The sequence below is a fragment of the Mesocricetus auratus genome, unplaced genomic scaffold (assembly GCF_017639785.1).
Source record: "Mesocricetus auratus isolate SY011 unplaced genomic scaffold, BCM_Maur_2.0 Super-Scaffold_6730, whole genome shotgun sequence".
Lineage (NCBI taxonomy): Eukaryota > Metazoa > Chordata > Mammalia > Rodentia > Cricetidae > Mesocricetus > Mesocricetus auratus.
Genome location: NW_024429184.1, coordinates 87,572,869 through 87,592,774, shown reverse-complemented (window position 1 = coordinate 87,592,774; position 19,906 = coordinate 87,572,869). Strand labels below are relative to the sequence as shown.

General features: G+C 43.1%; 1 protein-coding gene and 1 pseudogene across 4 annotated transcripts in view; both read right to left on the bottom strand.

Moving 5' to 3' along the window:
* The window catches only part of Spire1 (spire type actin nucleation factor 1), a 116,167-nt gene extending 99,654 nt beyond the window's left edge, over nt 1-16,513 (bottom strand). Inside the window, exons 1-2 of one of the 4 annotated variants that reach the window (XM_013116772.3) lie at nt 16,112-16,513; nt 847-881 (exon numbers count right to left, since the gene is read on the bottom strand). In XM_013116772.3, coding sequence (XP_012972226.1) covers nt 847-881; nt 16,112-16,400 — 324 coding nt within the window. In that variant the 5' untranslated portion in view covers nt 16,401-16,513. The remainder of the gene's footprint in view (nt 1-846; nt 882-16,111) is intronic. The other 3 variants (XM_013116773.3, XM_005074640.4, XM_005074642.4) reach the window with 3 other exon arrangements.
* Nucleotides 16,514-17,528: 1,015 nt separating this feature from the next.
* LOC101825226 lies at nt 17,529-19,887 on the bottom strand (annotated as a pseudogene).
* Between the last annotated feature and the right edge of the window lie 19 nt (nt 19,888-19,906).

Sequence of the window (19,906 nt, the reverse complement as noted above, 5' to 3'; positions counted from 1 at the left end):
AGAGATCTAGAGAACATGGCATTTAAATGTTTTATTTAAAAGCTTTTTACAACAGAGAGACAGGCCAGCTGCTGGTACCACCCCATTTCCTCCAAGAAGACTGGTGGACACTGAAGAAACTCCACCCACAAAAGTGGCAACGCTTGCCACTGAGCAACTCTGCCCTTCACCTCAACTGCTCCAAAGACTCTTCAGACCATGGACAAGAGGACAATGGAACTGACTTTTCTCAACGTTGCTCAGGTCAACGGTTGGAAAGCCTTCCTAAAAAGTCCCCAACCCATGGGTCCCATGCTTATCAGCAGAAGGCAGGTGTTATTGGAGCCTCTGACTTCAACAATTGTACAGGACCTTGGAGGTGGCTGTCCATGCAGTCAGCTAGTAAGTCTCTCCAATCTCAGGTAAAATCTTATTCTTCTCAAGAACTCTGATGCTTTTGACAGCTGGTAGTTTTGACAGCTTAAAGTAAGTTCCAGTTAATTCTACTAAGGAAATACTGTGGAAGCTTTCCCATTCAAGTATGTTATTATCATGACACTCCAGATCATATTATGAGAAAATAAACTAAACTTACAATAATTCTTATCAGGGCTCAGGATGTTAAGTCATTTTACAAATACAGGAATTAAGCTATGTTTAAGCCATTTCTTCTAATGCTATATACAAGCAGACAAGGTAACTCATTTTTTTTACATTGCTCTTTCTGAATAGTGAAAACATGTGCCTGTCCTCAATATAACATGATCTGAAAGCAGAGAAACAAACCCACAGCAAGAGTTTACTACTCAAGTCATGCCAAAAAGAGTATGAGACTGTTTTACAGAAATAGCCATACATTTCTCTTACCTCTGTTTCTGTAGAGTGTGAATATCCCAATTTACCTGTAATAAAAACACAGAAAGTTACTTTCAGATGATTAAGGGCTTTTAAAATCATCAATAATATGTAGTCAACCAACTACAGCCATTACTTAATTAAACATACTAAACATATGAAAATAACAAGTGATAAAATGATGTTTTTTATGTACAAAGTTGTTAGTTCATTCAGCTACCAAGCTGTCTGCATACTCAGAATTCCAGAATTCAAGAGACTGGAGAAAGAAGATCACTGCATGTTTTGGGCTGGCCTGGTCTACAGAGCAAGGCCCAGGACACTAAAGAGACTGCCCCCAAAAAGAAAGAAATTTTTAAAGAAAAATAAAAATACTGTACTTATGGTCACAAGAAGGGAGAAAGAAAAAAAAAAGCCTGAGGCCGACGCAGGTGAATCTCTAAGTTCAAGGCCAGGCAGGTCTACATAGTGAGTTCAAGGCTAGGTTGGTCTATACAGTGAGTTCAAGCAAGGCAGGCTGGTCTATATAGTGAGTTCACGGCCAGTCGGGGCTAGATTACTTAAAGGATTAAGACTCCTATAGAATTGGTAATTAGTTTACCTAAGAACACCATTAGAAACAGCTCAAAACAGGACACAGAGTATATCTGCGGGAACCCTGAGTACTCTACTCTGCAGGGAATGAAAAGGAGGACAGGGCATCAGATTGTAACACAGAAGAAAGCAACGTCTTTAAAAGTACATGGATTGTTGGGCAATGATGGTGCATGTCTTTAGTCCCAGCACTCAGGAGATAGAGGCAGGCGGATCTCTGTGAGTTCGAGACCAGCCTGGTCTACAAGAGCTAGTTCCAGGGCAGCCTCCAAAGCCACAGAGAAACCCTGTCTCAAAAAACAAAACAAAACGAAAAAACAAAACAAAAAGCCCCTCCTCCATACACCCCAAAGGAGGAAAGCAAACAAGCAAGTATTAGAAATCTATACTAACATGGCCTTTCTTGTTTGATTTTTGAGACAAGGTCTGGCTATTCAGCCTTGACTGGCCTGGGACTCCCTACACAGATCAGGATGGCCTTGAACTCATAGAGATCCACCTACCTCTCCAGAACTATAATTAATGGTGTGTACAACCACACCTAGAAAACCTGCTTTTTACTGGTGAAAATTCTGAAATCCATTTCCATGTATTACAGCATGAGAAGAGAAAACAACAATGCTCGGAAGTCATGGCTTGTGCTGGGTGACAATATACAAACCCAACCTATGGGAAGGCAAGGAAGCTCTGCGTGCTGATCTGCAACTAGAGGTATTACCTAACTTGAAAACCCAGCTCTGCACACCAAAAATGGGGAAACCTCACTCTGCAAAAGCACACCAAGCCTATCCCACCCGATTCAGTGGCCTCAGGAACCCTCAGGAGACTGGCTGACACTGGCTAGGACAACTATAAGAAGTTGTGAACAACTTTGTGCACCTGAAAATAATGGAGTGCTCAAGGGATTATTGTATGATGCTAAAAAGCATAGGCTACTGAAATTAGAATCCTTTAAATCACCTGATGCAAAACAAAAATTACTTTTCTCTAAGAATACCAAATCTTTGTGTCAGGTGAACAACTGTACTTGCTTACCCCACACAAACTGCTGAGCACCACAAGAACGCATGCAAGTTGGGAGCACAGCATTCTCAACCACCTACAAAACTCTGTCATCCAACTCCACACCCAGGTGCTGACCTAGGAATCGGAAATCCTAATCACATGTCACCAGAGCTAAAAGGGTAGCAATGACTGCACAATCCATTCACTCTGCAGATGAGCCGTGGGAAGCCAGAGAAGTCAAGTACATGACTGGGACACACTCATGTGCCCACACAGCAGGTGGGAAGGCTACAGGGACACTCCAGGTCTCACCGAGCCTTGTCATACATGCTAATGCTAGCATGGCTTTGTTACACACTCTCCATTGCTACTGCCAAGGTCAGGAGGGGAAATTGCAGGCATGCAGTTCTAGCGCTTAAACTGCTTTCCTCCAAAACCTTAAATTGGAGTCCACCTGTTTAGTGTCAGGGATTTTTGCTTCATCATTTTTGAGTCTTTCTTCAAGGGCTGGCTGTCCCTGCCTTGGAGAAACAATATCTATCCAAGAAATCCCTCTCAAACCCAAAAATCCATGATATTACCTTATATGTTTTCAATAACCTAAACTACAGTAGGCCTTAACAAATCTTCAGATTAAAATCACAGTGAATTAGCTCTTTCAATCGAGTAATAATTTTATTAGGTTGCATTTAAGAAAGTTTTATTTGTTTGGTTTTTTGTTGTTGTTTTTTGTTTTTCAAAAGAGCGTTTCTCTGTGTACCCCTGGCTGTCCTGGAACTCCCTATGTAGAGCAGGCTGGCCTCAAACTCAGAGATCCACCTGGCTCTGCCTCGCAACCGCTGAGATTAAAGGTGTGTGGCACCACCACCCAGTTTAAACCCTATTTTTTAAAAAAAATTTATTTTTAATTTTATGTGCATTGGTGTTTTGCCTATGTCTATGTGACAGTGTTGGATCCCCTGGAAGTGGAGTTACAAACAGTTGTGAGTTGCCACATGGGTGCTGGGAATTGAAACCAGGTCCTCCTCTAGAAGAACAGCCAGTGCTCTCTCCAGTCCTTAAACTCATATTTTTAACTCAATGTATAAGATGCTGTGCTCTGAAGATAAAACTCCCTCATGGCCTACCAATTAGGAAAACATAACTTCCTATAAAGGATCGAATGATGTTAAGTAACAAAGTAGTCCTGGCAGACAAAACCTGTAAACAAAACAAAACCTACTTTAAGAGGCATTTGCAAGCCTTAAATCCGTATTCATGTGCACATGTGCACACATATCACAGAGCGTGTGTGGAAGCCAGAGGACCACTCTCCACTGGGAAGAGTTGCTTCCCTCCCTCCAGCATGTGGATCCCAGTGTGTTACCAAGCACCTTTACCAGATGAACCTCTCACCGGCCCTTCTACAGACATTTTAAACCCTGAATGTAAATGACCAGAAAAACTCCATTCATCCAATATGCTCTAGAAGTCTCAGGAAGAACATCTGTGAATGCCTCAACTCAGGCTGTTCAGGGTTAGGTATTACATAACACACACACACACACACACACACACACACACACACACACACACACACACACACACACAGAGGCATGCACCCGTCAGTACAATAAATGTTGATGAACTACACAGCCTATCAGTAGAAATTAAAGTAATTTCAGAAAGAAAAAAACACATTTTCATGTAGATTAATTTTTTTTGTCTTTTTTTTTTTCAAAACAGGGTTTCTCTGTGGCTTTGGAGGCTGTCCTGGAACTCGCTCTGTAGACCAGGCTGGCCTTGAACTCACAGAAATCCACCTGCCTCTGCCTCCAGAGTGCTAGGATTAAAGGTGTGCACCACCACCGCCTAGCCCCACATACACAGTTGAGCTGTTTAAATTTTACTATGTTTATTAACAAGAAATAACCCTTCGTTAATTTTTCTAATTACACATTTTATTATTAATAAAGACTAAGTAAGTTTTTGTTCTGTCTTGACTAAGGGCCTCACTATGTTATCTGGCCTAACATGAAAGTCACTAGTATTCAGCCTCTAGAGTGCCTAAGTTCTTTAAGGATAAACAGAATGAAATAAGCACAAACGAAAGAACATGAGGTCCTGAGAGCCACTATGCCATTGAATGGTCAATTTCCAAGACTTAATTCTATACACCTATGGCAATACTCCAAATGTCTCATTTAAACCACATATCAAATGAAATGTTACAGAAATTAAGAAATACATCTGCGCTGTCTTATTGATGTAAAGAAGACCTCCTCTACTTCCCAGAGGACTTAAAGAAGCTAGACTAAATAGTCAACAAACAACTAACAATCAGTTGGAAAAAGCTGAATTCAAGAATATATGCATGAAAAGTTATTTGTGTCTACCCAGGCCAGCTAGTGAAAAAGAAAGTTTCTCCAACAGAGGGTCTTGGGGAAACTGGATATTCACTTACAGGAGAAATTAAGAAATATCCTGCTGGGCGTTGGTGGCGCAGGCCTTTTAATCCCAGCACTCAGGAGGCAGAGGCAGGTGGATCTCTGTGAGTTAGAGACCAAGCCTGGTCTACCGAGCGAGTTCCAGGACAGCTTCCAAAAAAAAAAGAGAGAGAGAAATATCCTTATCTCATTTCATTGAAAAGAAAAAAATTTAATCTAACATCAATCAAAGACCTAACAGGAAGAACCCCCTAAAACTCAACCACAATAAGAAGAAAAACAGCCCAATTCAAATCTAGTTGAAGGGACATAAATGGGTCCCTCTGCAGATGGTCCATAGTCAGACAGTGAGCATCATTAGCCATAGTGATGACCCTATCAGTCAACATGCTCTGTCTGAATAGAGTTACCTCCCCTAGATAGGTCCTACTCATGGAAATCATGCAGAACTGTGAATGGTGATCAGACACTAGCTTTCTCAGACAATCTGAAGAAATTCTCCTTAGCTCATAAGTCTATTCAGATGACCTGTTCACAGACCTAGGGTAACTACAAATATCCACGGTCCACATTTTTGTCAACCTCATGTTCTGAACTTCAAAATATAGAGTTGATATTGTTTTAGAATTTACCAATCTTTAGTCAAAGGATCTTGAAATGCTTTTCACAAAAAGACAGGAAAATACCTTTGTACCATGTGTCTGAGCTCACAATATATCCTCATGTACAGCCTTACAAGCTGGACAAACAATTCCCACTTTTTACAAAAAACAAAAACAAAAGCCAGAATCAGAAAGGCCACTGGCTTACCAGAGGCTTTAGCTACACATTAAACTTCAGATCCAAGAATCTAAACCATATCTCTTACAGTTCGATGCAGTCCTGTGCTAGCAGGGGACATCAAAGGTGATTTGCATGCATCTGAAAAAGCAAAGGAACTTGGTGGAAATTAACATGACTCTACCTAGAAAATATGCTGCACGCCACCTTAATTTCCATGCAGCATACATAAATCATCATCTTCCCACCCTAACCTGCTCCTCCTGCCTTCCCCATTCCCAGCTAGTGTCTGAGAGTCTTCCAGGCTTCCTTCTTCTTCCACCTACACATCAAAAGAGTCAAGGCATTTCATGGTCCATTTTCTAAAGTACCAAACTGACTTTCTATTCTTACTGTTCTAGTTCAAACTGTCTTCATCTCTGGTCTGAAGCTGAAATACTGTGAATAGTTTATTAGCTCAAAGGCTACTAATACCTAAAATAGCATGAAATGCCAACTGGTGTCTGTCCAATTACATTCTGTAGAAGACATAGCTATTCTTTTGTTTTATTTGACTAAATCTTGCTGGTAGCCCTGGTTGGCCTGGTACGCAATATGTATCCCCAGGTTAGCCTCAAAATCAAATAATCCTTCTGTCTCAGCCTCCCAAGTGCATACTGTAAGAGAAGTACTTTCTACGTAGCCTGTATATCTTTCTAAAAAGAATAATCTGTTTCTCCATTTTCCAGTTTAAATTCCTTACATGCTCTCCACTGCCCAGCCAACCTATAGACACAAACAATAGTGTGGCTCCAATAAACATGCCTTTCCAGCCTGTTTCACTCCCTACCACTCCCACACACATCCTATGCTCCAGGCACAGTGAACACCCACCACAAAGCAGACAAACAGGTATAACCTCACATGCCAAGTCCAGATAATTGTAGTGGCTGCCTGAAGAAGCATCCTGTTGAGAACTCAAGAGGCTGCTCATAAGTTTAGCAGCAAATAAGTCATGACATATTAGTAAGCAGTGTTTGCTTCTAGCATGAGAAATGTCAAATATCAAACGTAGGTGTATACACATGTAGTACCTTAGCCTTTGGATACTATATGATGTCCTTCCACATTTCTAGACTTTTCTATGTACGTACTTCTGTCTGTTTGGACACTTCACACCTCATCCTTCACAGCTTCCAAACTCAGTTTCCCATTACGAGGCTCAGTTTCTATGAGTCGTTAGCCTTTTGAACTACTGTACTGTACACAGCTTATGCATCTGTGAGCATCTACGTGCAGGGGCGCTCTGCTCTTCTGAGCGCCTTCAACATCTAGCACAGCCCATGGGAAAGACTTGCAAATATTGATGAAGTGAGCAAATGAAAGCCTTTAACAGGGATTCTAATACAATAAATACTTGGGTTTCCACTGAAAACCTAAGAAGCCCAATCCAGCCAGACAACCCATGTGCTTGGCTGATTACACGCTGCCATCACTTGCCGACTGTACTCATTATCTCTCAGAAACGCAACATATTGAGGAAACATACTGGGTGTAGTACAGAAAGTGGTGAGTATTGAGAAGACAATAGTCCTAAATAAAAAATGGGAAAAAGCGTTAGCACAAGCAATGTGAAAACACGTAAGATTTAAAGTTTTCAGAATCTAAATATAGTCCCTGATGTTTTTATTATTGACTATAATCCCTCCACATAAAGTGCTAAGTGGACAAATAAAACTATATATATTATGAACTGTAAAATGATATTTCAAAGCATTCTAGAAGGTAATTTCTGGGTCTCACTATGTAGCTCTGGCTAGCTTGGAACTCTCTATGTGAACTAAGATGACCTCAAACTCAAACATTGCCTCTGCAATGATTTTTTTAAAAATTCAGATTTCTTCAGTTTTCCCACCACTGTCCTTTTCCTATGCCAGAACACACATATCACATATCATTTATTTGTCATGGCTCCTCGGTCTCTTCAAAACTGAGACATTTTCTTTCTGGTTGAAATGGAGTCTTACTATGTAGTCCTCACTAGTGTTAAACACATTAGGTAGCCCAGGCTGGCATCCATCTCACAGAGATCTGCCTCCCTATAACTCCAAACTGCAGGGATTAAAGGCATGTACCACCATGGCCTGCCTTGAGACTTTCTGAAGAATTATTATAGCATGTGGAGGTGTAGGACAGGAGTTGGGGGGTGAGGAAGGAAGAGGAGTCCATGTATGTGCCACAGCATTCTAGGTCAGAAGACAACTTTGGGGAGTTGTGGAGTTGGTCCTCTCTGCCTCTATGGTTTCCAGGGATCAAACTCAGATCTTCAGGCTTGCCAGTAGGTCATCTACCCAGTAAATACTCAGTGGTCAGCCCTGAGATTGTATGCATGTATGTATGTATGTATGTGTGTGTGTGTGTGTGTGTGTGTGTATATATATATATATAGAGATAGATAGATAGATAGATAGATAGATAGATAGATAACATTAAAGAGACTGAGCAGGTTGTATTTATGCATTTAGGAATATGTATGAATGTAACATCGAAGACAAAGAGGCCATGAATTTAAGAAAGAGCAAGGCGAATGCAAGGAGCCAAGTGGGGGTGGCGGCAGCGCACGCCTTTAACCCCAGCACTGGGAAGGCAGAGGCAGGCGGATCTCTGAGTTCAAGGCCAAACTGGTCTACATACCTTTCTTGTTACTCTGTGGCTTGCTGTGTAACTGGGTGGCTGGCCGCTGACACCCTCCTCCCCTCCTTTTCTCACTCCTCGATCTTCTCTTCCCAGATTTCTCCTCCTACTTACTCTCTCTACCCCCCAGCCCCACCTATCCTTGCTACTGGCCTTGCTACTGGCCACTCAGCTCTTTAGTAGACCAATTAGGTGTTTTAGACAAAGTAACACAGCTTCACAGAGATAAACCAATGCAACATAAAAGAATGCCAACACATCTTTGCTTCATTATTATAATAAAAGTAGAAAGTTATTAAGTTTTTAAAAACAATAAGAAGCCAGGCGTTGGTGGTGCACACCTTTAATCCCAGCACTCGGAGGGCAGAGGCAGGCGGATCTCTGTGAGTTTGAGGCCAGCCTGGTCTACAAGAGCTAGTTCCAGGACAGAGAAGCCCTGTCTCGAAGAAAAAAAAAAAAAAAAACAATAAGAAAATCAGCCTGGCAGTGGCTGCGCATGCCTTTAATCCCAGCATTCAGGAGTCAGAGGGAGGTGGATCTCTATGAGTTCTAGGCCAGCCTAGTTTACAAATTGAGTTCCAGGACAGCCAGAGCTATTACACAGAGAGACCGTTGAAAAAATAAAAATAAAAAACCAGTAAGACAATTAATATAGAGGAGGTGGAAAACAATAGTTTATAAAATCCAACTTTCAGTAAGCAAGCTAAATACATCTGAACTAAAGTTGAAGACTAAGGTTTTGGAGGTGGACGAGTGCGTAGCAGTGGAGTGAATGCCCAGCATAAACAAGGCCCTGAGTATGACTCATAACAATCCAAACAAACAAACAAAATCACTTTCAATTATATTTATTTTTAAAGTGTCATTCCTAAACAATCATATAGAAAGGTAAGAATAACTTTTAGTGCACAAATAACTTGGCAAACACTGTCTTGCCCAACTACCAGAACTAACATCAATGTTACATGGGATGTCATGTGCCCAGATATGATGGAAGGAGACAAGACTTCACCACCCTGGTATTTTTGCCCTCAAACCTACAGCCCTGTCTAGTCATTGAAAACACAAGGCAAAGCCAAGCTTGTGAAAACTCCCATGGATGCAAAGAAACTGGGGACTTGGTATGTCTATACAAGATGCACTTCCTGTTCGCTACTGGAGGCCTTTCCTCATTTCTATTTTGTTCATCTTGTTTCAGGTTCTAAGTAGACCTGACTGGTCTGGAATTTGCTATGTAGAGGGATGGCCTTGAACTAGAGCTTCAAGGGCCTCTACCTCCTGAGTGCTGAGACTAAAGATGTGCACCTGCTCAGGCCAAAACTCAGCTTTAATGGTGCTGATACAGGAGACAGGTGGGAACTGTTTACATCACAGAAGCTGTGACACCATGCTTCTGACGTGACAAAAAACAACAACATGGCTGACTGTCCTGCTGTGTTCTATTCTCTCTGGGCATGCTCTCTCTAACTATGTAGCCCAGGCTGTTCTTGAACCTTTGGCAATCCGCCAGTCTCTACCTCCTGAATGCTAGGATTTCAGATAGTCAGTCACCATGCATGCAGAGTGAAAGTAGCCTATCAACATACAATCTTTGGCATATGTATGTAGGTTTTCCTTTTTCTTCTGTTCAATGAAAACTCTTTTTTTTTTTTTTTTTTTTTGGTTTTTCGAGACAGGGTTTCTCTGTGGCTTTGGAGGCTGTCCTGGAACTAGCTCTTGTAGACCAGGCTGGCCTCGAACTCACAGAGATCCGCCTGCCTCTGCCTCCCAAGTGCTGGGATTAAAGGCGTGCGCCACCAACGCCTGTCTCTCAATGAAAACTCTTAAGCTAATCATTTTTTAACAGAGTCCAAATTTAAGTATCAATATCTGAATATGAAACTATTTACATCCCTTCCCACAGGCAGAGACACAGAAAACTACAAGGTATCATTCTCAAATTTCTCCCCAGAATGCAGTGGCTATTTCCTGATAAGCCAATACAGTATTTGAGAAGTAAACTGAAATGAAAAGTGACAGCAATTTTATCCAGTCAGGCTTCATTTTGCAAATGAGCATTTGAACACATGGTTAAACCTTCCCAGATGCCAGGAGAGACACTAGATGAGTAAGAGGCTTGACATTTAAGCAGTAATAATTTCTTGGTAAATTCACCACTGTATTTACACTTTTTTCTTCTTACAACTATTTATTTTTAAGCTGCACTAGAACTAGAATACTGCCTGCACATAATATAAATTCAAGACATGTTTGTTAAATTGAACTAGTCTGACACATGAAACAAAGACAATTCTTACTTATGCTCGTGATCAATAATGTATTTTGGCAGTCCGCTGTGCCACCACTGACTCCCAGACATCTACCCTGGCCTCATACACATATACTCTTACACAGACAGCTGACAGTGATCAGGCTATCACTCAAGACACACCGCAAGAGTGGACTGAGACATTTCCCTGCGTCCACACACAGTTTTTTAGAATCAAATAGACCACTGTGCTCCCATTGGTGTGAGCCTTGCTGAGAAGCCTGACGGATCATACTCTCTTTTCACATCCCAAACAAAGCCTGAATGTTCCCTATACCAAAACCATCCTCAAGGGATCCCCTCATTAGGAAGCACACAGCCCTCATTGTTACCCTCAGGAAAATCTATCTTGTTACCACCCTTCAGGTTTTTTTTTAAATCAAGATGGGCCACAATTCTTAAAATGCTCCTTATACATCTAAAACTAAAGGTATATCAAAATTTTGGGAGCAAAGTTTAAATAACTGACCACTATTTAATGGGTATTTAAATTTTGAAAGGCTGACAGGACCCTGCAGCAGTCCCATCTGTAATATGACACTATTAACATTTCTTTGTGACATCTTAAACAAACATTTTAACCTCACAAAGAGCAAGGCTATTTATTACCTACATTTCACCAGTTGCAACTCTTTCTTTTATTTTTAGGATAACTCAGCAAAATAAAATTCTGTTTATTGTTGGACATAGTTTCCACACAAACATCAAACAGACCAAAAAGATAAAAAGAAACTACATAGGCAAAGTGGGGAAAATAAACCTTTTATCTCTGGGGCTTTTTAAACTATCTTATACAAACCAACTACTTACAGTACAGTGATGTATATATATAAAAAATAGTTACTAGAATGCTTGGGATAAGACTGGGGTTTTTGTTGCTGTTGTTGACAAGGTTTTTCTTTTCCTTTGAGATTATAATGAACATGGTCACAACGCAAGTAAAGTCAGAAGTAGGACAGGGCATGCTGTGCTGTAGTCAGTACCAAACTAAATCAGAAAAGCCCAGAGGTGCTCCTTCTCCTGGTGAGATCCAAGGGAGGAATACTGGTAGACAAGGCCAACCACACTCCTTCAATCAACTCAACAGCAGCATGAACAGTAGCAGGTGAAAGATTCTGACTTAAGGGTAACCGCCACCATTCTGGGTATCACCCATTCACTGCTACCAACGCTTCTCAGCCAGGACTACTTCTTTGCATGGCTGACAATGTCTGGAGATCTTTTTTATTTTAATTAAATATTTTTCTTAAATTTATTCATTCTATGCGTATGAGTATTTTGCTGGCATGTGTATGTATGCAGCATGGTGTGTGTGTGTGTGTGTGTGTGTGTGTGTGTGTGTGTGTGTGTGTGTGTGTGTGTGTGGTGTCCTTGGAGGTCAGAAAAGGGTATCAGATCCCATGGAACTGGAGTTTTAGATGTTTCTGAGCCCCCCTGTAGGTACTAGGAATAGAACCCAGGTCCTCTGCAAGAACAAATGCTCAAAATCACTGGTCCAAAGACTACCTAGCATCTAAAGATCTTTAAAGTCAAACATCCTGGCACATGTCTTTAATTCTAGCACTTGGGAGACAGAAGGACAAGAATCTTGGTGAGTTCAAGGTCAGCATGGTCTATATAGGGAGTTTCAGGACAGTCACAGGTACATATAGAGATCTTATCTCAAAATAAGTAAATCAGTATCTTTTATTGTCAGGGATGGAGAGAGAGCTCAGTGGTTAAAAGCATAGGCTGCTCTTCCAGAGGACCCGGGTTCAATTCCCAGCACCGACATGGCAGCTCACAACTGTCTGTAATTTGAGCTCCAGGGGTTCTGACACCTTCACACATGCAGGCAAAACACCAAGGCAGATAAAATAAAGATGTAAAAAAAAAAATGTATCTTTTGGCCCAGCAGTGGTGGTGCACGCCTTTAATCCTAGCACTCGGGAGGCAGAGGCAGGAGGATCTCTGTGAGTTCGAGGCCAGGCTGGACCGACAGCCTCCAAAACAACACAGAGAAACCCTGTCTCGTAAAAAAAGAAAAAAACGTATCTTTTATTGTCACAGTGGGGGGAAAAGGGGACTATTGTCATCCAGATGTAGAGTCCTGAGATACTGCAAAGAGAAATGTGGCACACAAGACAGCCCACAACAGGGAATTATTTGGCCTAAAACGTCAATGGTGTTGAGATTAAGAAGCATCTGTCCCAGACATCTGCCCCAATTTTTAAGGATGAGTTCAAATGGCTCGACAAAAGAACTGTACTAGAGTGAGAAGACCACACGACTGAGGAGGAATGAACTGTTAGTCACTTACACATTACTGAAAGCAATGCCCAGACTGGAAAAGGAAAAGGAAAGAGATACTGACTCCCCTCCCCATAGCATCCTGGACACTGGAAGACTGGGGACTTTCCTGATGTCATTCAGCTCCCAAGGGGAGGAGAAAAACAAAAATCTGTCACTTCACAAAGCTGCAATGCTTAGGCCTGGGTGTGTGTGAGTCAGAGAGTTTACCAGTTTGGCTTTGAACACGTCACTGGACTTCTCTAAACCTCTACTTGGAAAATAAATGAGTTGGGATGAAGCTCAAGGTTGGAACCCTGGCACTCGGGAGCAGGAGGACTGTCTCAAGTTAAAGGTCAGCCTGGCCTACTGAAGGTGAGTTACAGACCACCAGCCTGTGTTAGAAAATGAGTCCTGAAGTGCACTATGGTGGCTCAAGCCTTTAATCCCAGCAGAGGCAGGCAAATCTCTGTGAGTTCAAGGCCAGCTAGGGTTACAAAGGGAGACCCTGCATCAAAGAAAAGGAAAAAAAAGGCAAGTAAACAGTGTTTTATTACTGCCTAGCCTGATTCCCCTTGAAGTGTAGTGGATAAACCTGTTTCATTTCTAAAAACACAAAATAAAACAAGAACCCTTGGGCTAGAGAGATAGCTCAGCAGTCATGATAACTGACAGTTCTTCTAGAAGACCCAGGGTTGAATTCCCAGGCCCCACATGGCAGCTCACAACCGCCTGTAACTCCAGTTCCAGAGGATGTAACACCCTCACACAGACATAACATGTGCAGGCTAAATATCAATGTACATAAAATAAATAGATAAATCTTTAAAAAAAAAAGACTTACAGAAATTTACCCAGTATCAAACTGCTAATCACTTTTTTTTCCCTGGGAAAGAGTCTAGGACAGGCAACCAATAGGCATTAGTAATCATTATTAAAAACAAGATTTAAAGCTGGGCCTGATGGGAAGTTGTAGACAGGAAGATCAAGAGTTCAAAGCCAGCCTCTCTTTCATGGAATGTTTGAGACCTACCCACGCTACAGGAGACCCTGTCTTAACAAAAATCAAGATTAAATGTTTAAAGACATATTTTTCCACAACCAGGGACCTACTCTTAAATTCCAGGAGGAAATAAATGAATATAACATCATTTGAATACTTTCAATAAAAAACTTTTTTTTCATATAATATATATTTTGTTCTATCCCTTCCCTTCCTTTCACCCCTATTTTAACCAGCAGGCCCTGAGATGCTCCAGACCATCAACTACTCGGATTAGGTTCTTTTTGAGCCTGGTAGCAGAGATCACTAACTGGAACAAGAGAAAGCAGATGGTTATAAATCCCTTACAAAGTAGGATGTGGTGGCCTGTGCCAATGATCCTAGCATTCAGGAGATGAAAGCCAAAGAACAGTTTCCACTGGAGTACTAGAGAATTGGTCCCCAAAAAATGTAAAAATAAAAATAAACTAGAGGGCCAGTGAGATGGCTCAGTGAGGAATGAGCTTATCTCACAAGCCTGGCAGCCCAAGCCTGACCTCCTGAACCCAGTGGAAGGTTACAGAACAGGTGCCACAATGTTGTGCTCTGACCTGCACATGTATGATGTCGAGTGTCCCCATACTCGCCAAGCACACATTAATAAATAAAATTTTGAAAGCTAGTTTTAAAAAACCCATTACAGTTTCTGGGAAACATCTATTTACTGCTCTCTCCGAAGTGTATTATAGTCATATCAATGATGCAAAAACTCATTCAATTCCATTTTCCAACAGGAATTATAAGAAATCACACCACTCCACCCCTCCACCCCACTCCCCCCACCCCTGCCTTTAATCCCAGCACTCAGGAGGCAGAGTCAGGCGCATCTCTGTGAGTTCGAGACCAGCCTGGTCTACAGAGCGAGTTCCAGGACAGCCTCCAAAGCCACAGAGAAACCCTGTCTCAAAAAAACAAAAAAAGAAAGAAAGAAAGAAAGAAAGAAAGAAAGAAGGAAAGAAAGAAAGAAAGAAAGAAAAGAAATCACCCCCAAGAATCTATCAGTCCCAACACTTCTGGGATCAAGTTCCTCAACAGTTCTTGATACACCATGCAATCAGGCCTGTCCTTTCAAAACAACCAAAGACTCTTCTCACACAAGGTCGCACACACTCTTTCCTCTTCAAACAGTTCAGGACCAAGACAGAGCCTCGTTGTTTTGAGAAAATTATCTTTTCGTGGCATCTTATAAATAAACTACAACTGAAATTGTAATCTGCTAAGGCCAAGTCTAAAATCAAGCAACAGATCAAATACAAATGTTTAAAGGAGGAAGAAAAAAGAGATTCAAAAGAATCAATAAAAAACCAGCTTTAAATATCATTCAAAGTACACGTGTATCAAAACGTCACACGGTATTCCGAAAATAGTGCAACACTGAGGTTTTGAAAACATCATAAGGCTGGCTTTAAATTAATATAACTATGCTTGCTTTAACTAAAAAAATGAGAGAACATTCTGGTAGGACTGATAACACTGAATTTAGAAAAGCGTTTTCACTAAACGTCATTTTACAGACTCTTCTAATTACATTTTCCACCTTAAGCATTTTGACACTTTCATCAACTTTCTAAAGGTGAAGGTGGATTGTTTTGCTATGTTTTTAAGAGACTTGCTTCTCAAAGAATGAATTAGATAAAACCGGATAGGGGAAACCTATTACCAATCTTACCATCAATAAAGCATGTGAGTAAGCTCCTGGTTATGTGTCACTGTTTAGGTGACAAGTCATGAAGAATGTACCAGTACTAGCCAAAGGCAATTTTATCTAAACACCCGGTCTACTTTTTTATTTTTTAAATAAGCCTGTACTTTTCATCACAGCACATTTTTACACTCAGTACCCAGACTCATCATTCATTCTATTCCTCTGCAAAATAAAATTCTCGGAGTTCGGCGGCTTCCCTGGCATTCCCAAGGACTAGTGACAAATTCAAAATATACGAGGGGACTTCTCTTTTCTCAAAGACGTAATCTTCGTGAGAGGGACCTCCCGCGAGCCTCTTCTGAGCCCTCACCCCCAGCGCAGCCACCGGTAAACAGCCGAGGCCGGCGGACACGCACACAGCGTCCCCGGAGCCCGGGTCCCGCAGCCCCGCCCGCCTGCTCGCCGGCTCGCCCGCTCGCCCTCCCGGGGCCACCCGCCGGCTCCCGCTCGGCCGGGGATTCGGGCCGCGACCTCACCGGAGGCGGGGGGCGGCTCGCCCTCTTCGCCGGCGGCGGGCGCCAGGGTGACGGCGCCGTCTCTCCAGACGCGGATCTGCGCGGCCGAGCGCACGCGGCGGTGGGGCTGGCGGCGGGCGGCGGTGGCGCGCAGGGAGCCGCAGCACTGGAAGCACACGGCCCACGCCTGCTCCTCGTTGATGGGCTGGTTGTAGAGCCGCAGGATCTCCTCCAGGCTCAGCGCGTCCCGGGAGTCCCCCGTCGCGCCCGACTGCGACCCCTCGCCGCCCGGGCTGGAGGGCTGCGCCATGGGGCCCGCGTCGCTGCGCGGCCGGCGCTCGCCTGCCGCGTCTCCTCAGCACCGGAGCATCGTCTCCGCGAGCCGCCGCCTCCGCATCTCCGGGCCGCCGCCGCCGCCGCCCAGGCCGGCCGCGCGCCGCCGCGGGGACTAGGCGGGGACGCCGCGGCGCTCGGCGCTGGCCAGCACGCCGCCGGCCGGTAGCGCGGCGATGGCGTCCGCTCGCCCCGCCCCGCCCCGGCCCGCCCCTTCTCGCTTCGTTTAGGGGGCCGCGCGGCCGAGCGCTGCGCGAGGCCCGGAGGCGTCGTCCCCGGTGTGAGTGACGCGCGGCCGAGCGTCGAGCACGGCCTGGGGGCGTCGCCCCCGGAGTGAGTGACGTGCGGCGAGGGGGAGACGGCTTGGCCGGGGCCGGGGGCTGGGGCTGTGGGTACGGTGGGGTCTGTGCGCGCGGACTGTACTGGTGTCTGGCTGCCAAGACGCTGTCACACGGTTCGTCTCCCCGTCTCGCTCGTAGTCTATTTAAGAATTTGAATTCAATCTGGGGGCCACTTAAAAAAAAAATCATGTGAATCGCCCTCGCCTCTGGCTGCCCAGGGCCTTCCCGCTTTGGCTCGAGAGCGCCGGTCCCCTTGGCCCCTCGAAGCTCGTCGCCATTTCTCCTGACCACTAGACACATACTATCCCCTGCACGTTTGCAAAATTAATTTTTAGATATATTTATACATGCATTTATTTTGAAACGGTCTCCCAGGTAACCCAGTCTGGCCTTGAACTCGCTATTCTTCAGCCTTGGCTTCCTGAGTGCGATGGCAAGGTATACTCCACTATGTCCGGCTACTTCTCAGGTTTCTTGTGTCTGGGTATTCTCTCCACTCACTGAAAGCCTAGATCAGGGCATGGGGTGTGGTGCTCAGTGTTCAGGGGTTCAGTAAAGCAGCCGGCGTTTCAGATTAATTTAGAATGTTACAACAGTCTTCCTGAGGTAGTCTCTGGTAACCATGATCATCCTAGCCCAGTCAACGCAGTCTGCCATTTGATGTCCCAGACAAAAGGGCAATTATCCATAGAACCATAGGGACATCCCTGAACCCATTCAAGTGTGCAATATTTTTTTCACAGACTAAGCCTTGACCTCTATTTAAAAACTGCATATTTATTTCGCTTTCTGACTCTGTGCTTGTGCCTTCAACACTTCCACAACAGTTTTCTGCTCCTCGATAAGGAGAGCCTGCTTGACTGTGTCACGGACACACTTGGCACACACGGGGCCACCGTCGGCCCTGCTGACACGCTTCTTTGTCTTAGTCTCATAAGAACCTTGGGCCTGACAGCACGAACCACTAGAAGTCTTCCTGGGCACACACTGCATGCAGATTTAAGTGCTTTCCCAACCTTCTCGGTATAAAGGTAAACAATCCTGTTGCCAGGGGTTCGAGACAGCCTAGTTTTGTTAGAGGCTGTATTGTAGGAAAGCCTACACCGGTATATGCTGGACCATTCGGAGGGCCTCTAAGCACCGTCCTGGAAGAGGACGTGTGCAATGATTCTTAAACGAAATGTCCAGCCATTGGTTGGTTTTAATATGTTCCATCCAGGCTAGTCTTCGAAATCGCTGGAGTTGTAGCATCAACCAAGTAAGAAAATCATGGTAGGTACCATTTTATGTGGACTGTGGGAAACTGCACGCGGCAGTTAATCGTATACTAGAAATCGTAATGATTTGGTAATGTATAAAATACCACCATGCAGACAGTAGGAATTGAAAGAAAAACAGAAAGGCATTAAAGGTAAGAAATGGAGAGGTAATGAGGAAGAAAGTTCCGTGGGCACCTTTTGTTTTCACTTCAAGAGATGTAAAACAAACAAAGTAGAATCACTAATATTAGTTCATAATCTCAAATGTAAAAAACTCAGTATTTAGGGTCAGCAAGATGCCTCAGCAGGTGAAAGGGCTTTGCTGCCGAGCCCGATGGACCAGAAAGTTGGAGAGAAGCCACCCCACAGTTGGTCTCTGTACATACATAATACCCACAAAAACTGTATAAAAAAAAGTACAGCATTTATGTGTGACAAAGCTCACACAAAGACCTTTCTCATTCCCCGTGTGTGAGTCTAATACATAGTAATACTAGAATTACTATGATATATTAATATTATGAAATAACATACTAATATGCTAACATTCCAAAATGTTGCTATTTTAAAAGTCTGAAATCTGTGTGACTTTTGAAAATAGAAAAGAGCTTAAAATTCTTCGAACAAAGCAGGGACACAAATGGATCACTTTTATGGACACCATCACCATCTTCTGGCCTTACAGAGTACTGCGGCCCATTGCACAGGCTCAAAATATGTTGAATGGATTAATAAAAGGAGTCCATAAGCCATTCACTCAAATAGGGCAGTAAATAAACATTCAAATAATTATAACAATGGGGAAAGAAGGAGAAAGATAGAAGCAAAATTTTTCTTAAAATACAAATTTTAGAATTTTTAAAATTATTTTTATTTTATAGGTGTTTTGATTGCATATATGTCTGTGTGAGGGTGCTGTATCCAGAAATTACAGTTGTTGAGCTGCCATGTGGGTGCTGGAAATTAAACTCAGGTCATCTTTGGAAGAACATCCTGTGCTCTAAACCACTGAGCCATCTCTTGAGCCCACAGAATTAGAATTTTTTTTTTTTTTTTTTTTTTGGTTTTTCGAGACAGGGTTTCTCTGTGGCTTTGGAGGCTGTCCTGGAACTCGCTGTAGTTCACGCTGGTCTCGAACTCACAGAGATCCGCCTGCCTCTGCCTCCCGAGTGCTGGGATTAAAGGCGTGCGCCACCAACGCCCAGCTCAGAATTAGAATTTTATGTGGCCCAGGCTGGCTTCTAATTCTCTTTGGAATCAAGGGTAAGTCTTGACTGTACACCCATGCTTGATTTATGCAGGATCAATCCCAGGGTTCCTGCATGCTAGGCAATAACTCTAACAAGTTAGCTCTACCCACAATACCCATGTTGAGTTTTTTTGTTTTAATTTTTAAAAGCTGATTTGCAACCCTAGGATTATTTTCATTTCCCGAGTAATAAATGTAAACATTTTGAAGGGAAAATAACCATGAATCACTGGAAGATTAAATACAAAAAAGAGGTTTGAGTGTGTGTGTTTTTTTAGGCACAAATTCTGATAAATGTTCTGCCTTTTGTGAGCATACATGTAATTAAGTTGAAGCAAGGTGACAGCTAGAACATTGTTTGACATTCCTTTTCTACACAAAACAAGTAGGAGGAGAAATCCTTAAAATCATGGCCATATTCTAATATGCATCTACTCAGGTTGTAACTGAATGTTGGACATTTTCTGTACAGAGATTTTCATTATCCTCTGCAATTTTGATGAGCCCCTCATTCACCATCATGAGATTCTCTTGGGAGTGACTGCTAGGTGCTAAGGGGATGCCATGTCCCTGTAATCCATCGTGGCAGCTGCCATCATGGGCAGCTTTCTGCATCGTATTTTCAACTCAATCT